The sequence below is a fragment of the Apteryx mantelli genome, chromosome 2 (genome assembly GCF_036417845.1).
Source record: "Apteryx mantelli isolate bAptMan1 chromosome 2, bAptMan1.hap1, whole genome shotgun sequence".
In the NCBI taxonomy this organism is placed as follows: Eukaryota; Metazoa; Chordata; class Aves; order Apterygiformes; family Apterygidae; genus Apteryx; species Apteryx mantelli.
In genome coordinates, this window is record NC_089979.1 from 110,636,497 (window position 1) to 110,658,989 (window position 22,493).

At 40.1% G+C, this 22,493-nt stretch overlaps 1 protein-coding gene across 4 annotated transcripts in view; it reads left to right on the forward strand.

The window, feature by feature from the left end:
* Positions 1–22,493, forward strand: part of LANCL2 (LanC like glutathione S-transferase 2) — a 49,214-nt gene that overhangs the window by 6,104 nt on the left and 20,617 nt on the right. For 2 of the 4 annotated variants that reach the window (XM_067291210.1, XM_013955698.2), the window contains exons 2-7: positions 6,851–6,968; positions 9,866–10,073; positions 12,630–12,777; positions 13,423–13,569; positions 17,360–17,542; positions 19,658–19,834. In XM_067291210.1, the coding sequence (XP_067147311.1) occupies positions 6,851–6,968; positions 9,866–10,073; positions 12,630–12,777; positions 13,423–13,569; positions 17,360–17,542; positions 19,658–19,834 (981 nt within the window). Of the gene's footprint in view, positions 1–6,850; positions 6,969–9,865; positions 10,074–12,629; positions 12,778–13,422; positions 13,570–17,359; positions 17,543–19,657; positions 19,835–21,158; positions 22,335–22,493 lie in introns of those variants that run through there. The other 2 variants (XM_013955700.2, XM_013955701.2) reach the window with 2 other exon arrangements.

Consider the following 22,493-nt stretch of genomic DNA (forward strand, 5'->3'; position numbering starts at 1 on the left):
AGTGGCTTTTCATTCTTCATTCCCCTCCTTGAGGTCTGTATTTTCTGTATTATTGGGTTGTCTAACTGGGCGTTTCGGTTGTCTCATTGAGAGCAGCAAGCTCGCTCTCTTCTGGGGCTGATTCTGCAACCACCTATATTAATGGGAATCATATTGCTCATTGCACTGGAGGCACCAAGGCCAGTAAATGTTTTTTCCCACTTCTTTGCCTGCTGGTGAGTAGTGGGGTGGGGTAGCTGCATTTCTTGGTGTTGCCACTTTCCTGGCTGTTTCCTTGCATCACATTTCAGTTGGGTGCTGTTTTAATATGGATGTGATTCTTGAGCACTGAAAATCATGTTTCTGTTGAGGGAAAGTTTTCTTTTTGGGAGTCTTGGTCAAAATTCATTCTGCAAATCATTTTGTTGTACTTCATTGTGTATTACTAACTCATGGTACTGAAAGTCAGTCTACATAGTTAGAGAAGAAAAGCAGCTACTTTCCTAAACTGTTCATCAGCATCAAAGCCACTTAGCACTGTTCTGACACTTTTGTATTGAAAACCTCTCTGGTTATTCAGAGCAATACTTCAAGCACTTGTTTAAGTCTGTTCAGTGTACCAGTTCTGATGGAAAATGCTTTTTTTAAATCAAAACCCAAGTTCTGATTAAATTGTCTTATGTCCATCCATGCTTCACCAGTTTCTAATTTGACCTTGTGGACTCGGTTGTTAATGAATTGTCATTTTGGCTAGTTGCCTGAGCAAGTGCAATAATAGGTACTAATTTTTGATGAAAACAAATGAATTTCTAAAACATATAGTTTTGGGTCTGACTGTGCAACGGGGATGTACCATCAAGGTCAATATGTAGAATATACCCATCTTCTGTGCTTCAAAATAATTCAGATAGTATTGGGAGAGGTTTTAGCTTTTTCTTTTTTTCTTTTTCAAAACTTAAAGACTCCCTAAAAATGTCCCCCCTAAGGTGTACACCTTTGTGTAGTGAATGAATTTAAATGCTACTCACAATGGACTTTGATTTTTCTTAGATTCCAAGAAGTAGCACATAAGTGTTAGGCTACCTGAAGAATTAGTGCTTTTCCTATTGCACTGTTGCTTTGTCAGTCTCTGTTTTCAAAAACATGGGATAATGTTCCTTTGCATCTGTAAATCACGTTTCTTTTTTTATCAATAAACTGAAGCTTTCTGATGACTATTTATGATGATCTAAATCTTTGGCTTTCTTTTTGCAACCTATCAGCAATGAGACAAATAGCTCCTTGTACACCCAGAGGTATTGGAAGCACAGTCCTGTTGTTGCCTACATGCTTTAAACAATTCTTTCTGCAACTTGAATGGATTGCCAGGTTCAAGTCCTTACACTTGTCCATTCTTAGCTGTATTTTTGAGCTATGTTTTTGCACACTTTCATCTCATCTAAGATAGGGTAATACTGGCATTCATTTCTGGAAGGGCCTAATCGAGTAGAAGCAGAGAGTTGTTATCAGCTGTTTCAGTGGCTTAGTGATAAGAATTCTTAATATCTGCTATTTAAAAAAAACCCAAGAACTGCTTTCAGGGCTGTAATAGTCTTTTGATTTAGGAAGGAGCAAAGTAATGCTTGTTTTGCTGTATGAAAAGGTAGGTCACTGCCTAACTGATCTTGTTGGATTCTGCACTTGGAATCCTACTGCTGTTCCTTCCCATCTGCTCTTGCAGGAACTCTGTGGAGATGAACATGAGATTTCATCCTACTTCAATAAACCTAAGCTCCAGAGCATAGTGTGTGAAACCCTGGCTCCCCTAGAGTCAGTGGCAAAGTTCCCATTGATTTCAGTAAGGATAGGATTTCACGTTTCAGTAGAGCTGTGTGTGTGTGTGGGGGGGGGGGGGTTCCCTTCTGTTCTTCCTTACTAGTATCTGTTGTGTCCTTTTTCTAATCTTCTACATAAATTTGATTTTTCAAAGAGTCCTTACTGCAGTGCTAACTTGAGCTTTATTTTCTTCTTTCTGAAATGTAAAGAACATTTCAGAAAACCCAGAAAGAAAACCCAGCATTATATTCATCTTTTCTTCTATTCTGCACATCACCAACATTAAAGTCGCTTCTCTCTGAAAATATCTCTTCTTCTTAACCTGATTGGAACTAAAATGAAATAAAAATGTATTTTCCTTGTTCAATAGGCAGCACTGTATAGGCCATCTCCTTGCTGCTTCCGCATAATCAATCACTTCCTCCTTCAGGTTAGTTTTGCACATAGCGTCAGTCCCCAGTAAAGCTAATGAGAGAAAATAGAAAAGCATAACGGTAAAATAGTATTAATTGCAAAATAGCTGTTGTTTTGGGAGCCAATGATGGGAAGAAAGACTGATAGCTTGGCAGCTCTTAATGAAACTGAGCTCGGGTCTCCATTCTCTTGCCATGAGTCAGTGCAAGTTACTTATAAGAGACGTGTCAGGATGCAAATAAATGTTGAGGAGTATTTTTGAAAAACACATTGGTATCTAAGTGTCTTTGGAACAAGCAAATGAAATAACTCATTATTTGTCTGTCAAACAAACTATTACTTCCAACCACAACAGGAATGCCATGAGGTGTTTCAGTTGCATTGTCAGACTTACATAAACAGTGTGATATCTGGACTGAATGTGCACACCTTACTTAAACTTACAGATTTTAAGTTAAAAATTTCTCTTATATATTTATCTAACTAAAATCATAATATAAAATACATGAATAACAGCTGCTTATTGCCTAGCCTGTTCCTGGTGCTGGTTTGTTGTAAAATCAGAACTGTAAAGCTGGATATGGTTGTAATGGAGAAGTAGTTCAGTTAATACTGATATTTTATAGTAATATCAACTGAAAATGAAATGTGCATTTCTTTTAGGAGATTATTATTTGTAGTGCTGAGTGGTTTTTGTGTGTGTGTGTTTAAGTTTAGTGCTGAGTTTAAAAAAAGCATTTTTGTTCTTTTAGGAAGCCTGCAAATGAAAGAAAGCAGATAGGGGAAATAGGTATTGCTAACAAGGTCAACGTAATCTGGACATCTGTCATTGGTGCCAAAGATAAATGGTGTTATATATACTCATATTCCTTACACTGTCATTGCCTTTAAAAGGCTTTGGAGTGTGACATAGGTTTGTCCAATGTGCATACCAACTCACTGCAGTGGAAAAAATGATGCAATTTAAATCTCAAAACATATAATTTGTAAACACCACATATTCATATTTTTCTGCACTGCTTCTGTTTCATGCTGATAGTGAGCCTTTCTTGTTACGATAAATGATATGGTGGGAGGTTTTGCTCATTGGGGTTTCTTGGGGTGTTAGGTGTTACTGGTATTAGCTCTTATTTTTTGTTTTGCTGACCTAAAACCAAGTAGTGATTCAGATGGTAGTGTTGTTTTTCCTCCAGCAGCACAGGAATAATGCAGCATTTGAATTCCTGGAGAGAGCCATTCTTACTTGTTAAAACTATTCTTCAGCCCCTTTTATGACCCAGTCTGTTGTGAACCAGGAGTAAATATGATACTGGAGATCAGGGGTTCAGGCTTCTTGGTTTTTGCTTTTTCCTGACAGGAATGGCAATAACAAGAATCACCTGCATAGAAGGCTGAATGCCAGCTGGAATTATCCTCATGAAATGAATATGCTTCTCATGAAAATCAATCTGCACTTGACACAAATTAGTGTGCTTTATGCTCAGTTGTAATGCTGCCGTAAGATTCCTTGAAGGAGGCTTATAAATTTTATAAACCCACCTTTCAACATTCATTTCTTTATTTAATTAATTTATTCTGGTGCATGTAAGCATCTGCTATAAGCTTGTAGTGGAATCTTACCAAATGAACTATGACACCACTCTGTTGTTAAAGCTTCAGAACAACCGAAGAAAAGGAGGCAGTGGAGGGGAAGTAGGTATCTGGGAAAAAAATTTGCTGCTTCTCATAACCCATTCACACTAGCATAAACTTGGGAGTAGCTTCCTTTGGGCTGATAAATAATTATGATTATAATAAAAAAAAATCCTTTTATCTTTACTTTTCTAAGCCCTTAAGATAGGTAAGTTATGATTCCCATTTTAGAGAGAGGGAAATGCCAACCTGGGCTAGATTATTTCTATGGGACTGAGGTTCCAGAGCAGAACCTGGGTGTCCCGATGTCCTAGTCCTTCTCTCCATCCTCTAAATAACTTGATTTGTATTTGATTAAAAAGTATCCTGATTTGGTAACAGCAGGTGTGTTGTCAGAACAAAAAGATAACCAGTGAGCTTGTGATGTGCAATAAGTAGATAATCTGACAGTCTGAAACCTTTGTTCGCTCCTTTTGTCAGATAATTGAGTGGTGAGCCTGGATGCATCAGGGCTGATTTCCTCATGCTGTTTCACCATATGCCTCAACCTTGGCTTAACTGTCGTTTGAAGGAAGGAAGCCCTGCCCTTGGGAAAGGTTTGGCTTTGTGTTAAGACTTGACTAAACTAGTTGAAAGGACAGGTTTTTTTGTGTGTGCTATGGTTTCCTATTGAAAAGATGCTTAATACTATTCTAAGGCCAAGAAGTGGACGTCAGATGCTTACTGTATGTGGTTGCTACTTCTAGTTATTGGAGAAGGTTAAGGTGGCGTTAGCTCGTTCCTAGGACAGATTAGAGTGGTATGTATGTGACATGAGATAGAGTGATACAACTTCCCTCTCCTCCCCCGTGCCTCCATCATAAAATGGATTTGAACTGTTGGTCCTGGAAACTTCTGAGTGTCTCAGAGAACTTGTATAGTTCCTGGTACCTTTCTGATTTGTGAACCTGTGGAGTGGATGTTTGAATTCACTGATTTTTATTTGAATTTCCACTCTGAACGGGGACACAAAATGCAGTGTATTTTGAGTAACGAATTGCATGATGGCATTCAGGACCTGTCTTTTAATTGAACCCCTCTTCCTTTTGGAATGTGTTTTAATCAAACAAGAACTTGCCTTCCTAATGAGCTAATTTCTCCTTCCCTAGTGGAGAATCATAAATGTAGATGTGTTTAATATTAAACTATGCCTTCACCAATCTGCTTTGTTCCAGCTGTTATTTGGGAGCAGGCTGGGGAAGCAAGTAGTAGAATAAAGAGATCAAGCACTGCTCAGAAAAGTGTAGCTTATTCTGAGCGTAAGCTGACAAGTAGCCAAATTGCATAATGCCATTTTTCTGGATGCTGATGGCCATCACGTTGTGACTCTTGGTTTTGGAAAATGAGGAAACTGCTGGCTTTCATGTTCCTAGAGCATTTCTCTTTTAACTGTTCCTAGATAACTAAGACATGGATGACATGCCATATACGTGAGGATTTCTATAGATGATGGAAAAAGCACATTCAGGAAATATTTTTGAGTGGCATAAAGTTTGGGAACATCTCTATTTTATCACAATGATGCAGTTATCTGATAATGATAAAGCTTTTCCAGTAGCCCAGAAGGGAAGAATTGTTTGTTTCTTCTTCTCTAGCTCCATAGTGGATAACTTCTTGTATGAATAAACCTAGACCTTAGGCTTTACTTATCTATTAAAAACTATTATATATATGTATGTTAATATGAAAAGCTGATCAGCAGCTGGTACTCTTTATAAAACATTTTTGAGTGTTGTATCTGAGGTTCCCATAGCAAATGTAAAACTGGTTCTGTGAATGCCTTCATGAACAATCTTTCCTGTGGAAGTTAATAGAACTATAAATTCTAATTATTTGACTATTTCCACAGTGCTTAGTTCCATAGTCTTGAGGGAATAATCAATAATGTATTTTGGCATGTACTACCCTTAACAAGAGAGAAATGATGGCCAGAATAAAATATCCTGAATTGTATTTCGTATACTGCATCTATGTAAACTTTTCTTGGTCAAAAATAAAAGCAAGAAATGAATAAAATCAAAAGTTTGTTCGACTTTGTGGCAAAGGGTAAATGCATTAGCTGAAGCTGCCATACTCCTTTTACTCATCATCTTTGCATCTAGCTCATTCTTTTAGCTAATTGTCATTCAATAGTTTACTGATACTGCATTTAACAACCTCCTCTCATGCTAAAGCGTGCCTATCCTGATAGGTTTTGGGGGAGAAGAAGGAGCAGGAAGTGAAAGAGAGGAAGGGCATTTTACAGGTGTTTGGAGAATTGCCTTCTGTGTAGTGATCACAAACGGGGAAATCAAAAAGAGTTTGGGATTTGAAAATATGAATATTTCATGGATGATGTGTTAATCGCATCATTAAAGAAGATGGTGTAACTTTGATTGCTTCAGCTACAAGCATTTATTTTCTTGTAGCCATTGTTAGCTCCATAATGCCACGGTGGATGCACAAGAGCCTTGTGATGAGAGCAAGCAGCTATTGCACAGAGTTTTTAGGTTCACTGAGCTGCATTCGCACATAGCATGGTCCTGGTAGCAGGACCCTGAATAGAATATTGGCCCATGGAGTGGCAGCAGGAGCATGTGAGTCTGTTTGCTTTTATTGACTTTTCACCTAGCTCAGAGAAGCTCTGCTTACTGCATTAAGAGCTTGAAATGAGAAGCAGCACATAGTAATTACATACTGTCACTGTGTCCGCACTTTGTATGACTTCAGATCATGTGACTTCAGACCATGCCCAGATAATTCTTCTGTCTAATGTAGATACTAATAACTTACTCTAATTTGTAACCAGAATGCATTAAACCAGACGTACTTAAGATGTACCCCCTTGGCACTGCCAGTTTGCTGGATATAGTTTCCATTCCCTAATGAATTTTGGATTTTGTTTGTTTGTTTTCAAACAAAACAGTGGAACAACTGGCTTGCATTCTTGGATTCATTCCTTCTCTGACTCTCTCCTCTCTCATGTTTTCAGGTCAGTGCTCAGTTCACAAAACGGATCCAGACAAAAATCAAGGACCTTTTGCAGCAAATGGAGGAAGGACTAAAGACAGCAGATCCACATGACTGCTCTGCCTATACTGGCTGGACTGGTGAGAAAACTGGAATTTGAAAGATGTCTGTTTGTTAAACAGTGTTATTGGGACCCTCTGAGGCTTATTCACAGGAGGAGGTTCTGATATTCTCCCAGGATCTGTATAAGTACTCTGATACAGTCATTTGTATGAGTTGGTTTCTTTTTGCTCTGGATGCCTGATCACTAATGTCTGTAATGATTTCCGTTGACTTCAGTGCGCACAGGATCTAGTTATAGGGAGATAATTGGTTTCTATGTTTGGACATCTTTATCTTTCAAAAGGAGTGTATTCTCTATGGCTACTTCTTCTTCGGCTTACCTCTTCTTCCTTTAAGATTTTTTTAAAAAGGATTATTTTCACCTCTCTCCATTCAACTGACTGGTAGTTAACTTGTCTAATGGTAGCAGCATCTTTTAATCACTGCGAGGGAGGGTGCTCTGGGTCCAGGACTATGGAGCCTTAAAATCTGGAATATGTGTAGTTTGGCTCTGCTTGTTCTCTCTGTACAGAAATGATAAAATGAGCACGTGAGGAAGGAGAGTATGGAGGTTGGGGGGGTGCAGGGTTGTAAAGTGTGTGAAGATAAAAAGTCATATGCAAGTGCTAAGTATTGCTAGCTGCCATCGGTCTTTCTGCATTATATTGCTGACGCTGTCAAAATGTGAACGAGCCATTCTCATCCCTTAGGCAGAGCTTGCAGTCGTCAAGCTTGACGTGGCCCCTTTTCTTCAAGCTGCCAAAATGCTTTTCCATCTTGTCCTCTGAAGTGCCACTTTGCTATTACAATGGCATATTTTATTGCTGCTCTGTCTAGCTTATGCTTCAGACGTACTTAAGCTTTTAGCACAGCATGTTTGAAATACGCCCTTAGGAGATTTGTTCTGTTATCTTTGTGTTGTGTGGGGGAGCAGCTTGGAAAAAATCTCCAGACCTTGCCCATGCTTGGGCTTAATTCTGGCTATGGAAGTGTAAAATTTCTTTCCTTTCTTCATGATGTTTTGATACAAATGGTGCTGTGGGTGGACGGGTGGGGAAGTTTTAGACAACTCAAATTTAAATGATAGATGTATTTCAAGTCACTCTCAAATGAGTGACTGCTAAGTGAATTCAGAGGATCTCAAGCAATGGGCATTTTCACACTGACGTTATAAAACGGCTCCCTGGGAACAGTGTTCTCAGTGATTGACAACTGACGTTATGGCTGATAAATCAGAGCATGCTAAAAATGAGTCATAAGCTAAAAGTAACGCAACCATCACTAGCTGGAACAAGAAGATAGATGAACAAGTAACATTGTCTAATGAGAACATGTTTTTTCCATCCTATAGAAGGATTGCCAACTACATCTGTTTCAAATCGTATACTTTTTTTTAAGGCTTCTATGGAATTGGCTCTGAATAGAAATACCTACGTGATCTGGCTTTTTAAATATGTGGTGAAAATATTTTCTCCACAAACTCATTCGTTGCAGCATTTTGCTAGAATATGCAAATCAAAAGGTAAAAACAGTGATGAAAATGGCTGTCCCACTTTTCATGTACCAAGTCTAGACAAATCTTATCGGCAGTGTACAGGCATAAGCATTGGCTCATACTCTGTGGAACCTCTTTAAAAACTTGGAACATATACTGTTGGTGCATAACAATGATAAAACTCATGTTAGAATCCTTCCTGCTTATACAAGTGGTGTTTATACATGCCAGATACCTTGGAGGAGCCACTTGAAAGGTATTGCAAAAGGAAATGTTGGGAGAACTGGGTCTCATGGCTGCTTTCCGATCACCCCTTGATCAAACCTGAATATTTACAACTTTATTGCAACTTACAAAAGAGTTACGGAAATCCCAGCCAGGCTAACAGCCATAGGGGCAATGTTGTCCTGTTGCTGCTTTGATGGCCTATGGACAAGGGTAGTAGCTCACAAGTTCCTGTGCTGCTGAATCAGCCCAACCAAGCTCTGCAGCTCTCCTTTTGGGGCCATTTGGAAAAGCCTGATAATGGCTGGTCCAGAGAACATCTGAGGATGTACTACTACTTTCATGTCACTATTGCTCTTGTACTCCCCGAGGGCAGCATCTCTGTGGATCTAAATGGGCCTTCTATCTTCTTCAGTCCTGTTTTCAAAAAAAAAAAAAGTTCTCCATGTTCAGAAAGAGGAGTTTGAGTCTCAACATTGTCAGGAGGTAAATTTTTGCTTATGCTCATGTACACTTAGAATTGGTCGAGAAATATCCATTTTAAAGGGTTTGTTTCACTTCTGAAATTGAGTTATTGCAATTCCTAGGGTTTGTTTTTTGTTTTAATTGAAAGCTACATAATGAGTTTAATGGAATGAAGCTTGATTAATCTTCCAGCATTCTCCAAGGACTCTTGTTTGCTTTCTGGCTTTTACAAACTAGCTTAACTTGTAGAAACTCATAATCTTATTAAGAAATATATTTTAGGATTATAAAGAATTTGGCAAGCTGAATCCAAGAACTCATCAAAAGACCCTTTTAAAATTAAAGTGGAAAAGAAAACATTTCTTGCATACAATAGATGAGTATTGTACAGTTGATGTACATGGTCATACACATGATGGTTAGTCTAAGTTTTTGAGTCTTTAGTGATTTCTCCATCGGACTTCAGTGCCTGTGTTATGAATTTTCATCATTCTCTGCAAGCTGTGAGTCTAAGCTGGGTTTCTGTCTGATAAATTCAGATTTTTGTCATAATCCAAATTGAAATGTGATCAAGATAGAAGACCTGATGCCTTCATATTGCATAAGCTAGGACCTTTGGTTGGCATCTTTTAATTTATCAGATACTCATTTGCTTTTGAATTGCTGCTTCAGAGGCAATAAAGATGAAAACATGATGTATTCTGAAAGAAAAGTAAATGAATCTTTCTCTTTTTCATATGATTGTTCCAGGCATTGCCCTTTTATATCTGCAACTGTACCGTGTCACGAAAAACCAGAGCCATTTGCAGCGATCTCTTGATTATGTGAAGAGAATCCTTCGTAATCTGAACGGCAGAAGAGTTACTTTTCTCTGTGGCGATGCTGGTCCCCTGGCAGTGGGTGCAGTGGTTTATCACAAGCTGAAAAATGACAGTGAATCTAAAGAATGTGTTGCCAAGTAAGTGGTTGATGGTGGAAAAAGCTCTGCCCTTCTTGTATAGAGAGCATTGTTCAGTAAGTTAGCAAAAGTAGTTGTGGAGGAGAGGATTAAAAGATGGAGACCCTTTCTCCTCTGATGAATTTGCAGTAAAAGAGTACAAAATAGGCTTTGTCCTTACTGAAGCTGGCTTATACCCTTAGTCCTCTGACACTGTAAGGACAGGAACTCCTGGACTTATCTGTAGTGCATGCACATTTCGATTTTGTCGCAGTAAAGTGACATTTAACAAAAGCAGCACACTTGTCATCAGCAGTGTGTAGTGCTTGTGCAATATGTGACACTTCCTGTAAAGAGCGGGTCTTAACTGTGGGTGCACTACAGTCACATAATGTGTGCTGCAGGGATCTGGGAAGACTCAGAAACATGGTACATTGTCTTGATTTGTAACAAAGGTTTAATAAAACAAAGAGGAGATATTTGCTGGCTGTCAAAGGCGAGGGCTCTAATTAGGTGAGAGGATATGAAGGCTAACCTGAAAAAATTCTTACTCCTTTACAAAGTTGTCTAAATGTAACAGATATCTTAAAAAATCCCATTTGGATGTAGAGCCTCCTTGGAGAAGTGACTGTCCCTTTGCTGGTATGGAGCTGATTGCTGTCCAGTCGAGGCTGGAAGCACTGGAGCCCCATGCAGTTTGCATTCAGCACCAGTAGTGCACTTTTAGCAGTCTAACAGCATACATTACGTTGCTGGAATTTGCAGATTAGCCTTGTATCAGCATCTCCATTCTGGTTTATATTTGGAAATTTAATCGGTCTCTTTCTAATCCAGAATCCTAGTGAGATTAATCTCTGTTGCTGTCTCTGAATGAATATTTCAGTCTTGAAAAGGGTGGTAGGTTGGTTTTTTGCCTTTTAGAACTGGCATTAAACTTGAACATGTCATTTTGAATGCAGCTGGGAAAGCAGTGTTGCTGTAAGGCATGAAGCATGAGTGTAGCAAAATGAGATTAGGAACAATAAATCTTACAGTCTAGCCTCTGTTGGAAAGTTGTTTCTAGGAGGAGGACTGAAAATGAGGTTAGTTCATTTGTTGTTGTTGTTATTGTTCCTTTTTTGTTTACAAATATATTCAAGACACCAACTGAGTGATATATTCTAGACGTCAAAGTGTAATCTGTGATTGCACTTTTAATGTTTTGCCTTGTAGCTGTCCAGTTTAGTATGATCTGAATAAAAATCTGAGCATTAAAAGGTAATAGTGGCCATTTTGAAAGAAAATAATTTAATTCCAAGTCCAAGGAGTAATTCCAAGGAAGGATTAATAACATACAGCTTGTTCTTTCGTGAGTGACTTTTCTCTGATACTAAGCAGTGACAGAGCAAACAAGCCATTTGGGTCAGTGTTTTTGCTCCAGCACAGGTTAATGGTAACATTTCTGCCAAGTAATGGCTGTTTGGGGAGATTTGGAAATTGAATTTGGTCTTAATCCAGATCATCTTCCCCCTCCCCCCAGTTTAAAACATGATCATCTCCATGGTTTCATCTAATTAGCAATTGCATCAGAAAAGATAGGAAGAAACAGGGAGAGAGTTGGCAGGAAAACAGATTCTCTGCTCCGCCTCAGTTTTAGTGCAGACTGGCGGAGTAATAACAGGGAGTCTCTGGAGCAAGTGAGAGTTGCACTGGCCAGCCCAAGGTTTTTTTCCACCATTAGATGCAAGCAAAACACTACTGCATAATAGCAGTGCTCTTCCTAAACTGAGCTGCTAAGCATTTAGTTGTCTAGGGAGGGGGAGTTACCAGTGTTTTTCCCCTCTTACACATCTAAAATTGAGAGTCCTTGCTCAGGCAAAATTCACAGAGACTGCAGGAGGTTTTTATCAGACTGCTTATTAACTTGTAGCTACTTCTACAGTTTAAGCAACACTTCTTTGATTAATTCAGCAGTAGGAATTGATCTAATTGGTATCTGTGAATCTCTCTACTTCAAAACAGAGAGGGTGTCTGGCAGCACCTTCAGGTTGGTGTTCCTGGGCTTTTCTTCCAGGCGGTGCTCCCTATTTATTGGAGCAGCTCTCCAGCCTCATCCAAACTCCCCCTGCCTCAGTGCCTCTGTTTCTGCCTGCACAAGCAGTGTAATGTTAGCTCCGGGTCAGAGTCGCCTCTCTGTCTGGGGAGGCAGGCGTGCAGAGCTTGTGTGTGTGACCTGGCAGCCAGCTGAACTGAGGATGACTGCAAGGAACTTGTGAGGCTGCAGATCTGGAAAGCTGGTTTAGGGATGGGAGATGGGAGTTGCCATACTGATCTGCCTCCACTGAGGTGCTGGGGATTTCTGGGAAATACAGAACAGAGTTTGATGTAATCAATGATTGACTGGCATCTTGGAGATAAATTAGGAATTAAAAAAATCTATTCCAACATAAGCTCTCTGAGACAAGAATCATGCAAGGGTTGTTTTTTAGTTCAGAACTCTTACTGCTTCTGGTCAGATTGATGGCATGTGCAATACATAGTCCAGTATGGTCTCAAGGGAAGGTACTCTTTCTTTACACCTCCCCTTGTCTCATGCAGGTTGTTGCAGCTCCAAAGGACAGTCGTAAGTGCAGATGCTGAACTGCCAGATGAACTGCTTTATGGCAGAGCGGGTTACCTCTATGCCTTGCTGTACCTGAATACTGAAATTGGTCCAGACACTGTCCCTCAGTCTGTTATCAAAGAGGTAGGATGCTTTTATCTTTTCAGTGCCACAGCATCAGTGAAGTTGAACTGGAGTCACTCCTTCTCATGAAATAAGGGATTAGGAGAGGAAGTCTGGAGAAGAGAGGGACCTGGAACTGGGAACTCAGTCCCATCCCTCCTTTGCTTCTGTCTCTCCTTTCCTGCTGCCCTGCTGGGACTGAGACAGAGTCCAGGCTGGGAGGGTCCATAATTAGCTGCAGAAATGGATATAACACAAAAGCAGGTTTGAAGCATTTGAGGGTGAGAAAGTGTCATGCGAAACCTTATGGAAGAAGTGCAAAAGTGTTTAAATGAAAAGAAGGGGAATACAGTCTGGGGAAGATGCATGACCATTCTGTAGGTACTAAAACCAGAGAAGGCAGGCCTGGAAAAAAAGTGGTTGGAAATATTTACTATTCAATTTTTATTTTTGGAGATCTAAGTAAGTCTTTTAGAAAAAGTTCATTTCTACCTCAACACTCGAGTGACTTCATTTGAGTCAAATGATGTTCAAATGACTTCAATATCGTAGTCATATCATGGTTTATTATGGCTTATTTTTTAGTGTGGTTTTGGTCATGACAAATCAAAATCCTCTGAATAAAAGCAAGTGAGACAGAAGGAAGGGGTATGTTCTCTTTCTTAGGTAATAAACGCCATTATTGAGTCGGGGAAAAACCTCTCAAAGGAGGAACGTAAAACAGACCGCTGCCCTCTGTTGTACCAGTGGCATAGGAAGCAATACGTTGGAGCAGCCCATGGCGTGGCTGGGATCTATTACATGCTAATGCAGGTAAGACACATTCTGTGGATTGGGGTGAAGCACCAGTGTTGTCTTGTTTTGCATCACAAGATCTCCTTTTCATTTTTGTGCATGTGCAGTGTAATTTTGTGCTAGCTCAGGGTCTCACAGTTCAGAGTTAGACACAGAACTGCGCAGAGATGCTAGCTCTGGCTTTGGTAGCAGAATAAAACTGTGGCTAACGTAGCATGGCACTGGGGTGAATTAAGCCTCACCTCTCAGCGGCAAGGCTTCTCCAACATAGCTGTCCTGCCTCTGGCTAAGGGACTTGATTCTCTGCAGCTTATTCAGGTGTGTCAGCAGGGCACCACAGTTCTAGGAGCTGAGGTTTTCTGTCCTCAGTAGAAAAAGGCAGGTGCCTTCCATCATTCCCATACTTACTCTTCTGATGCCTGCAGTTAGACCACCTAAATATCCCCTTACTTACCATCCATCACTCTTCATTTTTTTGTTATTTTTAACCAACTCCATTGCTGATGCCTCTTCTACGTCTGCCCACCATGCCCTTCCGCTCTTATCTTGTGGTTTGTTTTTGGGTTTTTTTCCGCTGTCTTAAAGCTCTTGGGAAACTTTCTCCTTAATCACATATTGATCTCCCATATGCTTTTATTCTTTTGATAGTCTTCCTTGTCTTTCTGCCCCCTTCCCCAAACATCTGATTTTTTTTTTAATGTGTTTATGACTCCTACTCTGCTCTTTTTGTTGTCTTTAATGAGATTTCCCTCTTCTGTACACCTCCTCTTTCCCACACCTAAATCCATTTTTTTTGCCCCCCCCCCCCCCAAGAGATTCTCAAATAGGATTCTGATGTTTGAAAAACAGACCTGAGTTTCGTTCTTTTTCTGTAAGACCTGGAAATAGAGCCTTCAGATTCATTAAAAAAGGTGGCCATAGAGCTGCAAAATTTATATTGTACCTTCCTGTGGTTTTGAAAGGTGCTGACAGTTGGTGCATCTCTGTAAATCTTAATTTTCATACCAGCTCACGCAGAATGACTTTCCTTCAGGCAAGTGGAAGGAATGTGTGTCTTTGTAGCCTAAAGCTGTGTACAAATACTCACTGCAGAAGCGACTGAGGTGGTATTAGGTGTTGCCACTGCTCAGCCATTTCTCTCTTGCAAAAGACTTTGTGACTGCTCCCCATCTGCTTCAGCTTAGCTCAAACCACTTCCACCAGTAGCTCAGGCTAACTGGGCTGACTTTGCTATGGAGGTGGCTACTGCTTTGCTACCTGGGATCGTGTATGAATCTGACTATAGCTGTTTTCTGCTGTGATCGTCTAACTGGGTCTGAGACTGTTTTGACTTACATGTTCTTATCTTCACATCCCACTTTCCTCAACAAAGCGGTCCTCTCCCTTCCAGCTACTTCATCTTTCCTGCTTCCATTTTTCCTTCACTGGTTCTGTTTGATTTTCTGAGAAATAGCCAGTCCTCTAAAGAAGCCTCTTTAAAGGCTCCATCCTTTATTTTCTATTCAAGATTGATAACAGAAATAATTGTGCAGTGTTTTTGGCTTAAGCAGAAGCTACTCTGTCTACATACGTTAAAATCATAACTATCTTTTTCTTTAAAAATAAGTGCTGCTTTTAAGAATTACCACAAAGTCATTGTTTATGCAGCATTAGATTACTGTCTTTTCACTGTACATTAAATATTGTGAGTCATGCTGAGTTGAGTCATCTACTGCAGAGGAAGATGGCATATCAGAGTCCATCCTCCCCTGTATGAGGAGAATTTTTCTGTTTTTCAGCAAAAAATTCAGGAGACTTGTTGGTTGGTTGTTTTTTTGATAAATAAAAATGGGCATCCCCCGTTGCACCTGAGATGTGAAGGCCACTCACTGACCATTGTTTCTGTATAACACCTTTAAGAGGATACACATATCGCTGGATCAGCTTACAGGTAGAAGAATAAGAGCTCAGCAGTGTTAAGTAACTCATCTGGTAGGCAGAGTGGGAAATCTGAAATGCTAGCTAAGGAATCTCCAGTCCCAGTCCCCTTCATGAACCCTGAGGCAAAATAGTCTGTTTGCATATCACTGCTCTTGACCAGATAACTAGGGCACAGATCAGTAGGTTACTTTTTTTGGTGTTAGTAGCAGTTGCTGGGAACCTCAGCAACTTAGGGACAAAGAACTTGTGCTCAGAGCTTTGCGGAAGCACAAGGTGAGAAAGAAGGTGAGTAAAGAGCTCTGCTCTTCTTGGGTCTACCTCATGAGGATGGACACAAATTCAGCTGTGTGCTAGGCTGTGCTTGCCTTGCACAGCTCAAGACTGAGTGGCATTTATTGCTGGTGCCTGTCTGCCTTGCCTTCTGCTGCTCGGGTCCAGCGTAACGTCAAAATCCCAAAGCAGGGATTTCTCTGAGAGACTGCTGTACCCTGCAGGTCGGTGTCTGAGCGAGGTGTGATCAGCTCTGGGATGTTCTTCGTGAAAAAGTAGTCTGTTTTGTGATGTGCTTCTGATCAACAGTGTGAAGGTTTTTGTTCCACACATGGAAGTGTAGAGGTGTGTTTTGTTCTAGGATACTGATAAGTAGGAGCCCAGCAAAGCTTCCCTGGCTGAGGTGAGGAAAAGGCTTATGGTTATTTTCGGTTACTAAAAATACAGCTATTTAAAGTTGTTCTTCATTTGGCTGTAGGAGTGTGAATTGTAGCAGAGTGCTTACCTATTGAATGCAAATATACTGGAGTTGGTGGAAAACAATAAAATTCTATGACATTGAGTCTACCACAAAGATAATTCATTAAAAAACTAAGCTCATTTATTAGCTACTGTAGGCTCCAATTCCTGCAGTTGTTCCCACAGCTTGCAGGAATTTCAGAAATCATATAGACTGGGGTAAAAATAAATAGTTCTGTTATGAAAATACTGTAAAATGGGCCGATAGAGGAATGAATACCAACTAAGAACAACTTCAGAAGACTACCCCAATAGACCAGTAGCAGACCCCAGTAGATATTCAGCTTTGAACCTTTACCTACAAGGAGTATGCAGATCAATGGATATATTGTTTTGGCAAGAATGTAAACTAGATAAAAGTAATGAGAAAGAAAATTCAGAAGAGCACCCTAAGGGTGAGATTCACAAAGATATTAGTACCTTAAGAGGTAGCTGCTGCTTCTGAAAATACCAAATGGCACTTTTAGTACATAAGAACATGTTTTTGCAAAATCTAGCCCTGATTGTCTATGATCTGTCTGCTGTGTTCACAGTTAAACATTTAGATTCATTTATTGAAATTACTGGTTTTATAGTCCATAGCTTCAGGGAGTTTTGTTTATGATGGAAAACTTTAACCTCCATAAACCTTTTACCAGGTATGCCACTGTACTCTGCCTCATTTATTGGGAAATATGACAGGTTTGTCTATGCTAGTTATTTTTAAAACAAAATGTGTAACCCAGTGTGTTTTAAGTATCTACTATAAGCAACTAATCTATAAAACCATCTTCCTCCTGTAAGTGTTCTCTCTATTTTAAGGTGTAAATAGAGGTCTGGGAGTCTTGGAATCTCTGTTCTGTTCTCAGTTCTTCCACAGTCTTTCTGTGTCACGTCAAGGAAGCCAAGTAACAACTTGGTGCCCCAATTTCTTTCTCTCTCCAGGAGCTGTAACAACACTCTTCACATGGGTATTGTGAGCAGACATTAATTCAATCTGTATGAAGTGATTCAAAGAATTTGGATCAAGGGCACATATGTAGGGTACTTTAAAATAGACTACAGAATTAAGTGTTGATACACGATTTGTTTCTACTTCATTTTTTTATGTTATCTTTAGCCAATCGCAAATGTGGATCAGGAGACCCTGTTGGAGCTGGTGAAGCCGAGCATTGACTACGTGCGTCATAAAAAATTCAGATCTGGAAATTACCCATCATCACTGAGCAATGAAACTGACAGACTGGTTCACTGGTGCCATGGTGCCCCTGGAGTCATCCACATGCTCATGCAAGCTTATAAGGTGAATCATTCTGTGTATATAGACCTGCATTCTTATATAGAGACCTATTTATAAGCCTGGTAGATTTTAAGGCTTGCATTTTAAATTTTTCTCAGTCTAGACTTTCAAACCAGAACTCTAGAGCAGGCAACTAGAAATCTCAAAATACTTATATAGGTATGTTTGTAAAGAAGTGGGTAAAACTGTTTCTCAGGGTGCTAGTGGTTGCTAGACTTTAGGCTTTCTTGGAAAAGGGGCATGTATTTAAACACTCTGATATGAGAATCCTGATTCTGAGAACATGGACCTGAATTCTTTGAATCTTCATCCCAAGTGTTTTAAGAATGATGGGTTTTTTTCAAAAGTGCAGGTTCGTGTGTCTTGCTAAAGAATCTCTTCCATAAATTACTCCATTATTAAGATCCAGCACTTGAACTTAGTACCAATGTCAGAACAAAGATCCCAGGCCCCTGCTAGGGGATAAATACAATCCCTGAGCTACCACTGGCCTACTGTTTGCTCCTCTCCATCCTTAACTAGGTTTGCTGTCTCTCTTGTGTTGTGCACTTCTGATTTGCATGACATTTGAAAATATGCCATTTAATTAAATTTATGTAAATTGATTCCTGCTTTTGACAGCCCTCCTTGGCAGATTCCCTGGTCAGCCTCTGGGTGGGCTGATGAAAAGCAGACTTAGTTTGTGGAATAATTACTCTAGCTGCTACCTGAAATGTGAATTGTAAACATCTTACAGCACTGCTGAATGCAGCGGCAGTAACAGTTGCCTTCTCTTTGGAAGGTGACTTAACACTGCAGACTTTTTTTTTTTTTTTTTTTTTTTTAAACCTTCCTTGCCAGCGTGATGCTCTCCCCAGCACAAAATGTTTTTCAGGAGATAAGAGGGAAAGGACCAAGTTCTGTTTAGCAGTCTCCTTTCTGGCCTCTTTCTATATTTAAGATGATGAGGCATATGCTGCTTTTCTTACACTCTTTTAATCTTGCTTTTAATCTGCAAGTGATAAGAAAAATTGGAGTCTGTTTTGTTGGCTGTACTTTCATTCCCAATAAAGAGACTTGGGACAACAGAGAGCAGTGTTTGTCCTGGAAATCAAATGCTGTTGCTAGGCGTTCATCTGAAATGTTATGACTGAGGAGCTGGGAATAAAAGGCAAACCTTATTCAGAGAGGGTCTTTCTTTACAAAAGGCTTGTGGATTTAAGAATCTTGCATGTTAATTGCTTTTATTATTTTATTAAAGAACATCATTGTAGAGAATGCTCCATCTGAAGGACTACATCTACAATAGTGCATCAGTTATTCTTTTTTTGTCTTGTTGGTCTGTAGAGTGACCCAGGCAAAGGAGAGCGAAAAGTAGTCTTATAAAGATGGAAGTGTCTGGTGCTGTTCAGCTAACTGCTCTTTTTGTTTTCTACTCTCTTGATGGGCTCTTCATGCTTTAGGATGTGCTTCAGTTGCAGTAAATTTTACAAGATTGGGCCTTAGCCCAAACTGACTATTGCCTCTGAGTATCTCCAATACAAATACTAATCAAGGTAATGGAGTGTTCTTGCTTGTACTTTTGGCAGAGGAAAGAGCACTGTGCTATGCAAAGAGTCATTTTCTACAGGGAATTGAAGGCTGCCAGTGAGTAACTTGCAAGTACTGGCCAGAAACATTAGGACCGAGCCCTTCAGGACCAGATTTGATGGCCACTATTCTGTGTTACGTTTTCTTGGAGACAAGAACTACATTTCTGTAGCTTAAATCAAATGATGTCATGGTTTGGGAATGAGGATGGCAAAAACACAAAGAAGGAGCATGCACCCTTCAAATAGATTATAGGGTGTAGAACTGAAGGTCCTGAAGTTGAGGTTTTTTTCCTTTTGGGTCCTGATTTCAGAAACAAAAAATTAGGAAGTTCTTTCTTTTTCCTTGCAGAGAAAGGGGAAACAGCTGAGTAGGAGAGGAAAGGCATTTCTATAATGGATGGATTATAAAAATCCAAAATAAATTGTATATGATAAACCCCATCAAAAACAGCAAAACATCACATGGGTCCACCTTCCTTTCTTTTTCATTAGTACTTAATTTATATGAGCTCGTTTGTTTCTTTGTTTGTTTGTTTTTATTCCACAGACCTTTAAAGAGGATAAATATTTGAAAGATGCTGTGGAGTGTAGCGATGTCATCTGGCAGAGGGGTTTACTGAGAAAAGGATACGGGATCTGCCATGGTACTGCTGGCAATGGCTACTCCTTCTTATCTCTCTATAACCTAACTCAGGACAAAAAGTACCTCTACCGAGCTTGCAAGGTGAGCTATGCTGCATCCCAACAAGATTAGTGCTCCCTTTCATGTGATCAAAATAGATATTGTGTGCTAGTTCTGGAACTGACCCATTGTGAGACAGGGTGGAACAACAATGTGCCATCATGTGCTCCCTGTTGCGCACACTTGGACTGTCGTACTTAAACCATGTATGTGGGCAAGCATGGTTTTTAATATGTAGAACATTTGGAAAAAAATGTGGTTTGCTATGTTAGAAGGGGGAGGAACCGAACATATATTTAGAAGAAGAGAGTGGAATCTGAAAAGCAGTCTGCTTGAACAATAACAGATAAATGTTATGTGGTCCTCATTACTCCATTGAGAGATCCTGTCCTCAGCTCCTCAAGCAATACTATTGTAGTCTTTTGTAATTATTTGTTTGCAGACTGGTGGCTGTATTGGGCTTGCAGAGCTCTGAATTGCAGTTATTAGATTGCTCACTTAGATTTTTTTCATTAATACAAATTGCAAAGAAAGACATGCTTTGAATTCTTCCACTAGAAACTTCCAGGTTCTACTCTCAGCTCTGACTGTGCTAACAGTCACCACCAAAGGAGGAGGTTTTCTCTGCCTCCAGTTTCTACCTATTGCTAATATGATGTGGCAGATTCATCTGCTCAAGTACTTCCTTGTGGTATTGCATAAGCTGAAGTGCAGTTCTTGTTTCCATTACTAGGAAAACTGAATATTTTCGGTCCTTGAATTCTTGCAATTTCCCAGCTAGTGTTTAAGAATCAGCCTTAGCAAGGAGGGTGGTACAGAGAGATCTAGACCTGCAGTTCTGCCGTACAAAGCTAGAGAGAAGAGAGCATTCCTATCTTAAAGCCAAAGAAAGCGGAGACTCAGTTACATAACTGAAATCACATTGATAAGGTGTGGCAACCTGGCCAAAGACTGTTTGCAGGAGTTGCCCACCGTAGTCATGATTGGAAGTGTATTTGCAGTGATTCTGCATTTTAGCATCTCCAGCATTTGAACAGGCCCTTTACACTCTTGCAGGGGAAATTTTGAAATGGGCAAATGAATTAGTCTCTGGCATTCTTAAAAATCTTTTCCCTTTGAGCAAGAGCATGCAGGAAAGCATGCAGTTATGTTGGTACCTACAAGCATGTGACTGAGGGAACTAGATGGCCCCCCTCCCAGGGGTGTTTGCTCACGCCACAAACATGAGGCCAAGGGGAAGGAGTCTGGCCAAGAATCCCTGCTTACCTCTCAGGAGCTGATACACTGGTACAGTGAATCAGGAGGGCTTGAAAGACAGTTGCTCACAGAGATCACTGGCTTGTACTTCTCTCTTTTGGCTTTGCAGCTTTTGTTCAGTGTTATCAGATGGGCTCACGAGAAGCTGTGCCACTTCTAGCCAACCTGCTTGTGAGAAAGAGAGTTTCTGCTGGCAGCCTGGGCTCCAGGTAGCAGCCCGGGTCCGAGCCCTTCGCTGCTGAGTGTTGTGGTCAAACCACTGATATGTGGGGTTTTGGGGGGAGGAGCTGTTTTTTCTTTCTTTCTTTCTTTCTTTTTTTTTTCTCCTTGAAATAGAACTTAGGAGGCTGTTTCTTGATTGCAGGCATGTTCAGCCAGGGTGACAAACGGTGGCAAATGCTTTCTTGCTAGAAGAGACTTCTTTTTTTTTTTCTTTTTTTTTCATTTAATAAAGAAGTTTGTATGGCTTACTGGATCTGTGAGTTGGACTGAAGCTAAGAACCTTTAAGTGATGATTGTGCTTTCCCTCAGTAGCCTTGGGCAAGTTTTCTTAATTTCTGTTACAGTTCCCATGCTGGCAATAATAATAAAGGTTAGTATACAGTAAGATGGGGATGTTGCAAGAATTAATTATAGTTTAGAAACATGCCATAAACATGTTCTGTCCTCACATACAAGAGAAGATTACATTGAAAATTAAACCGTGGTTGTAAGACGTATACACATGAGGGGCCCAAAAATACTTTATCATTTCCCAATAACAGTGTGGATTGTGATGTTTGTGTTTGTGGGTTTTTTGCTGTGTTTCCTCAAGACATTCTTGCACACACACCCCAACCAAAGGAAGAAATCCACCCCGCAATAAACACTTAAACTGAATGGAGCGGGGGGGGAAAGGGGAGGGATACTAGCCTTTATCCTGCTGTTCGACAGATTGATAGCTGGTTCTGGGAGCACATTCACATGTCAGATAGCTCAAACGGTAGAGCTGGAGCCCCCTCTAGTGAGCAGGATGAGCTGTCTGCTAGCAGTCTGCCTTAATTGCAGGGAAAGGGGGAGAGTCCTCTCAGTTCTTTGCTTTGCATGAATCTTGCACCTTTAGCACTGCATTTTGAATAAGCAGTGGTTTGCTTCCAAGCATAGAAATGCCAGGGAAACGTGGGTCCCCTCTATGCTCTGGGGAGCCATAATGACGAATGAGATTGTTGCCATTAAATTGATCCAGATGCGGTTTGCAGCTGATGTATGGGTGGTGTAGCTACTGCAGCAATGTTGATCAAACAGAAGAAAGACCCTGTTGACTTGTTTTAAATGATATTTCATCTTCTGCAACAAAATATTGAAAACCATAATTGTCTAACTGTATTTATAATGATTTTTCATAAGGCTTGGGGAGAGAAAATAAATAAAGCTAAGTAATGGCAGCTGAAGATCTAATACTCTA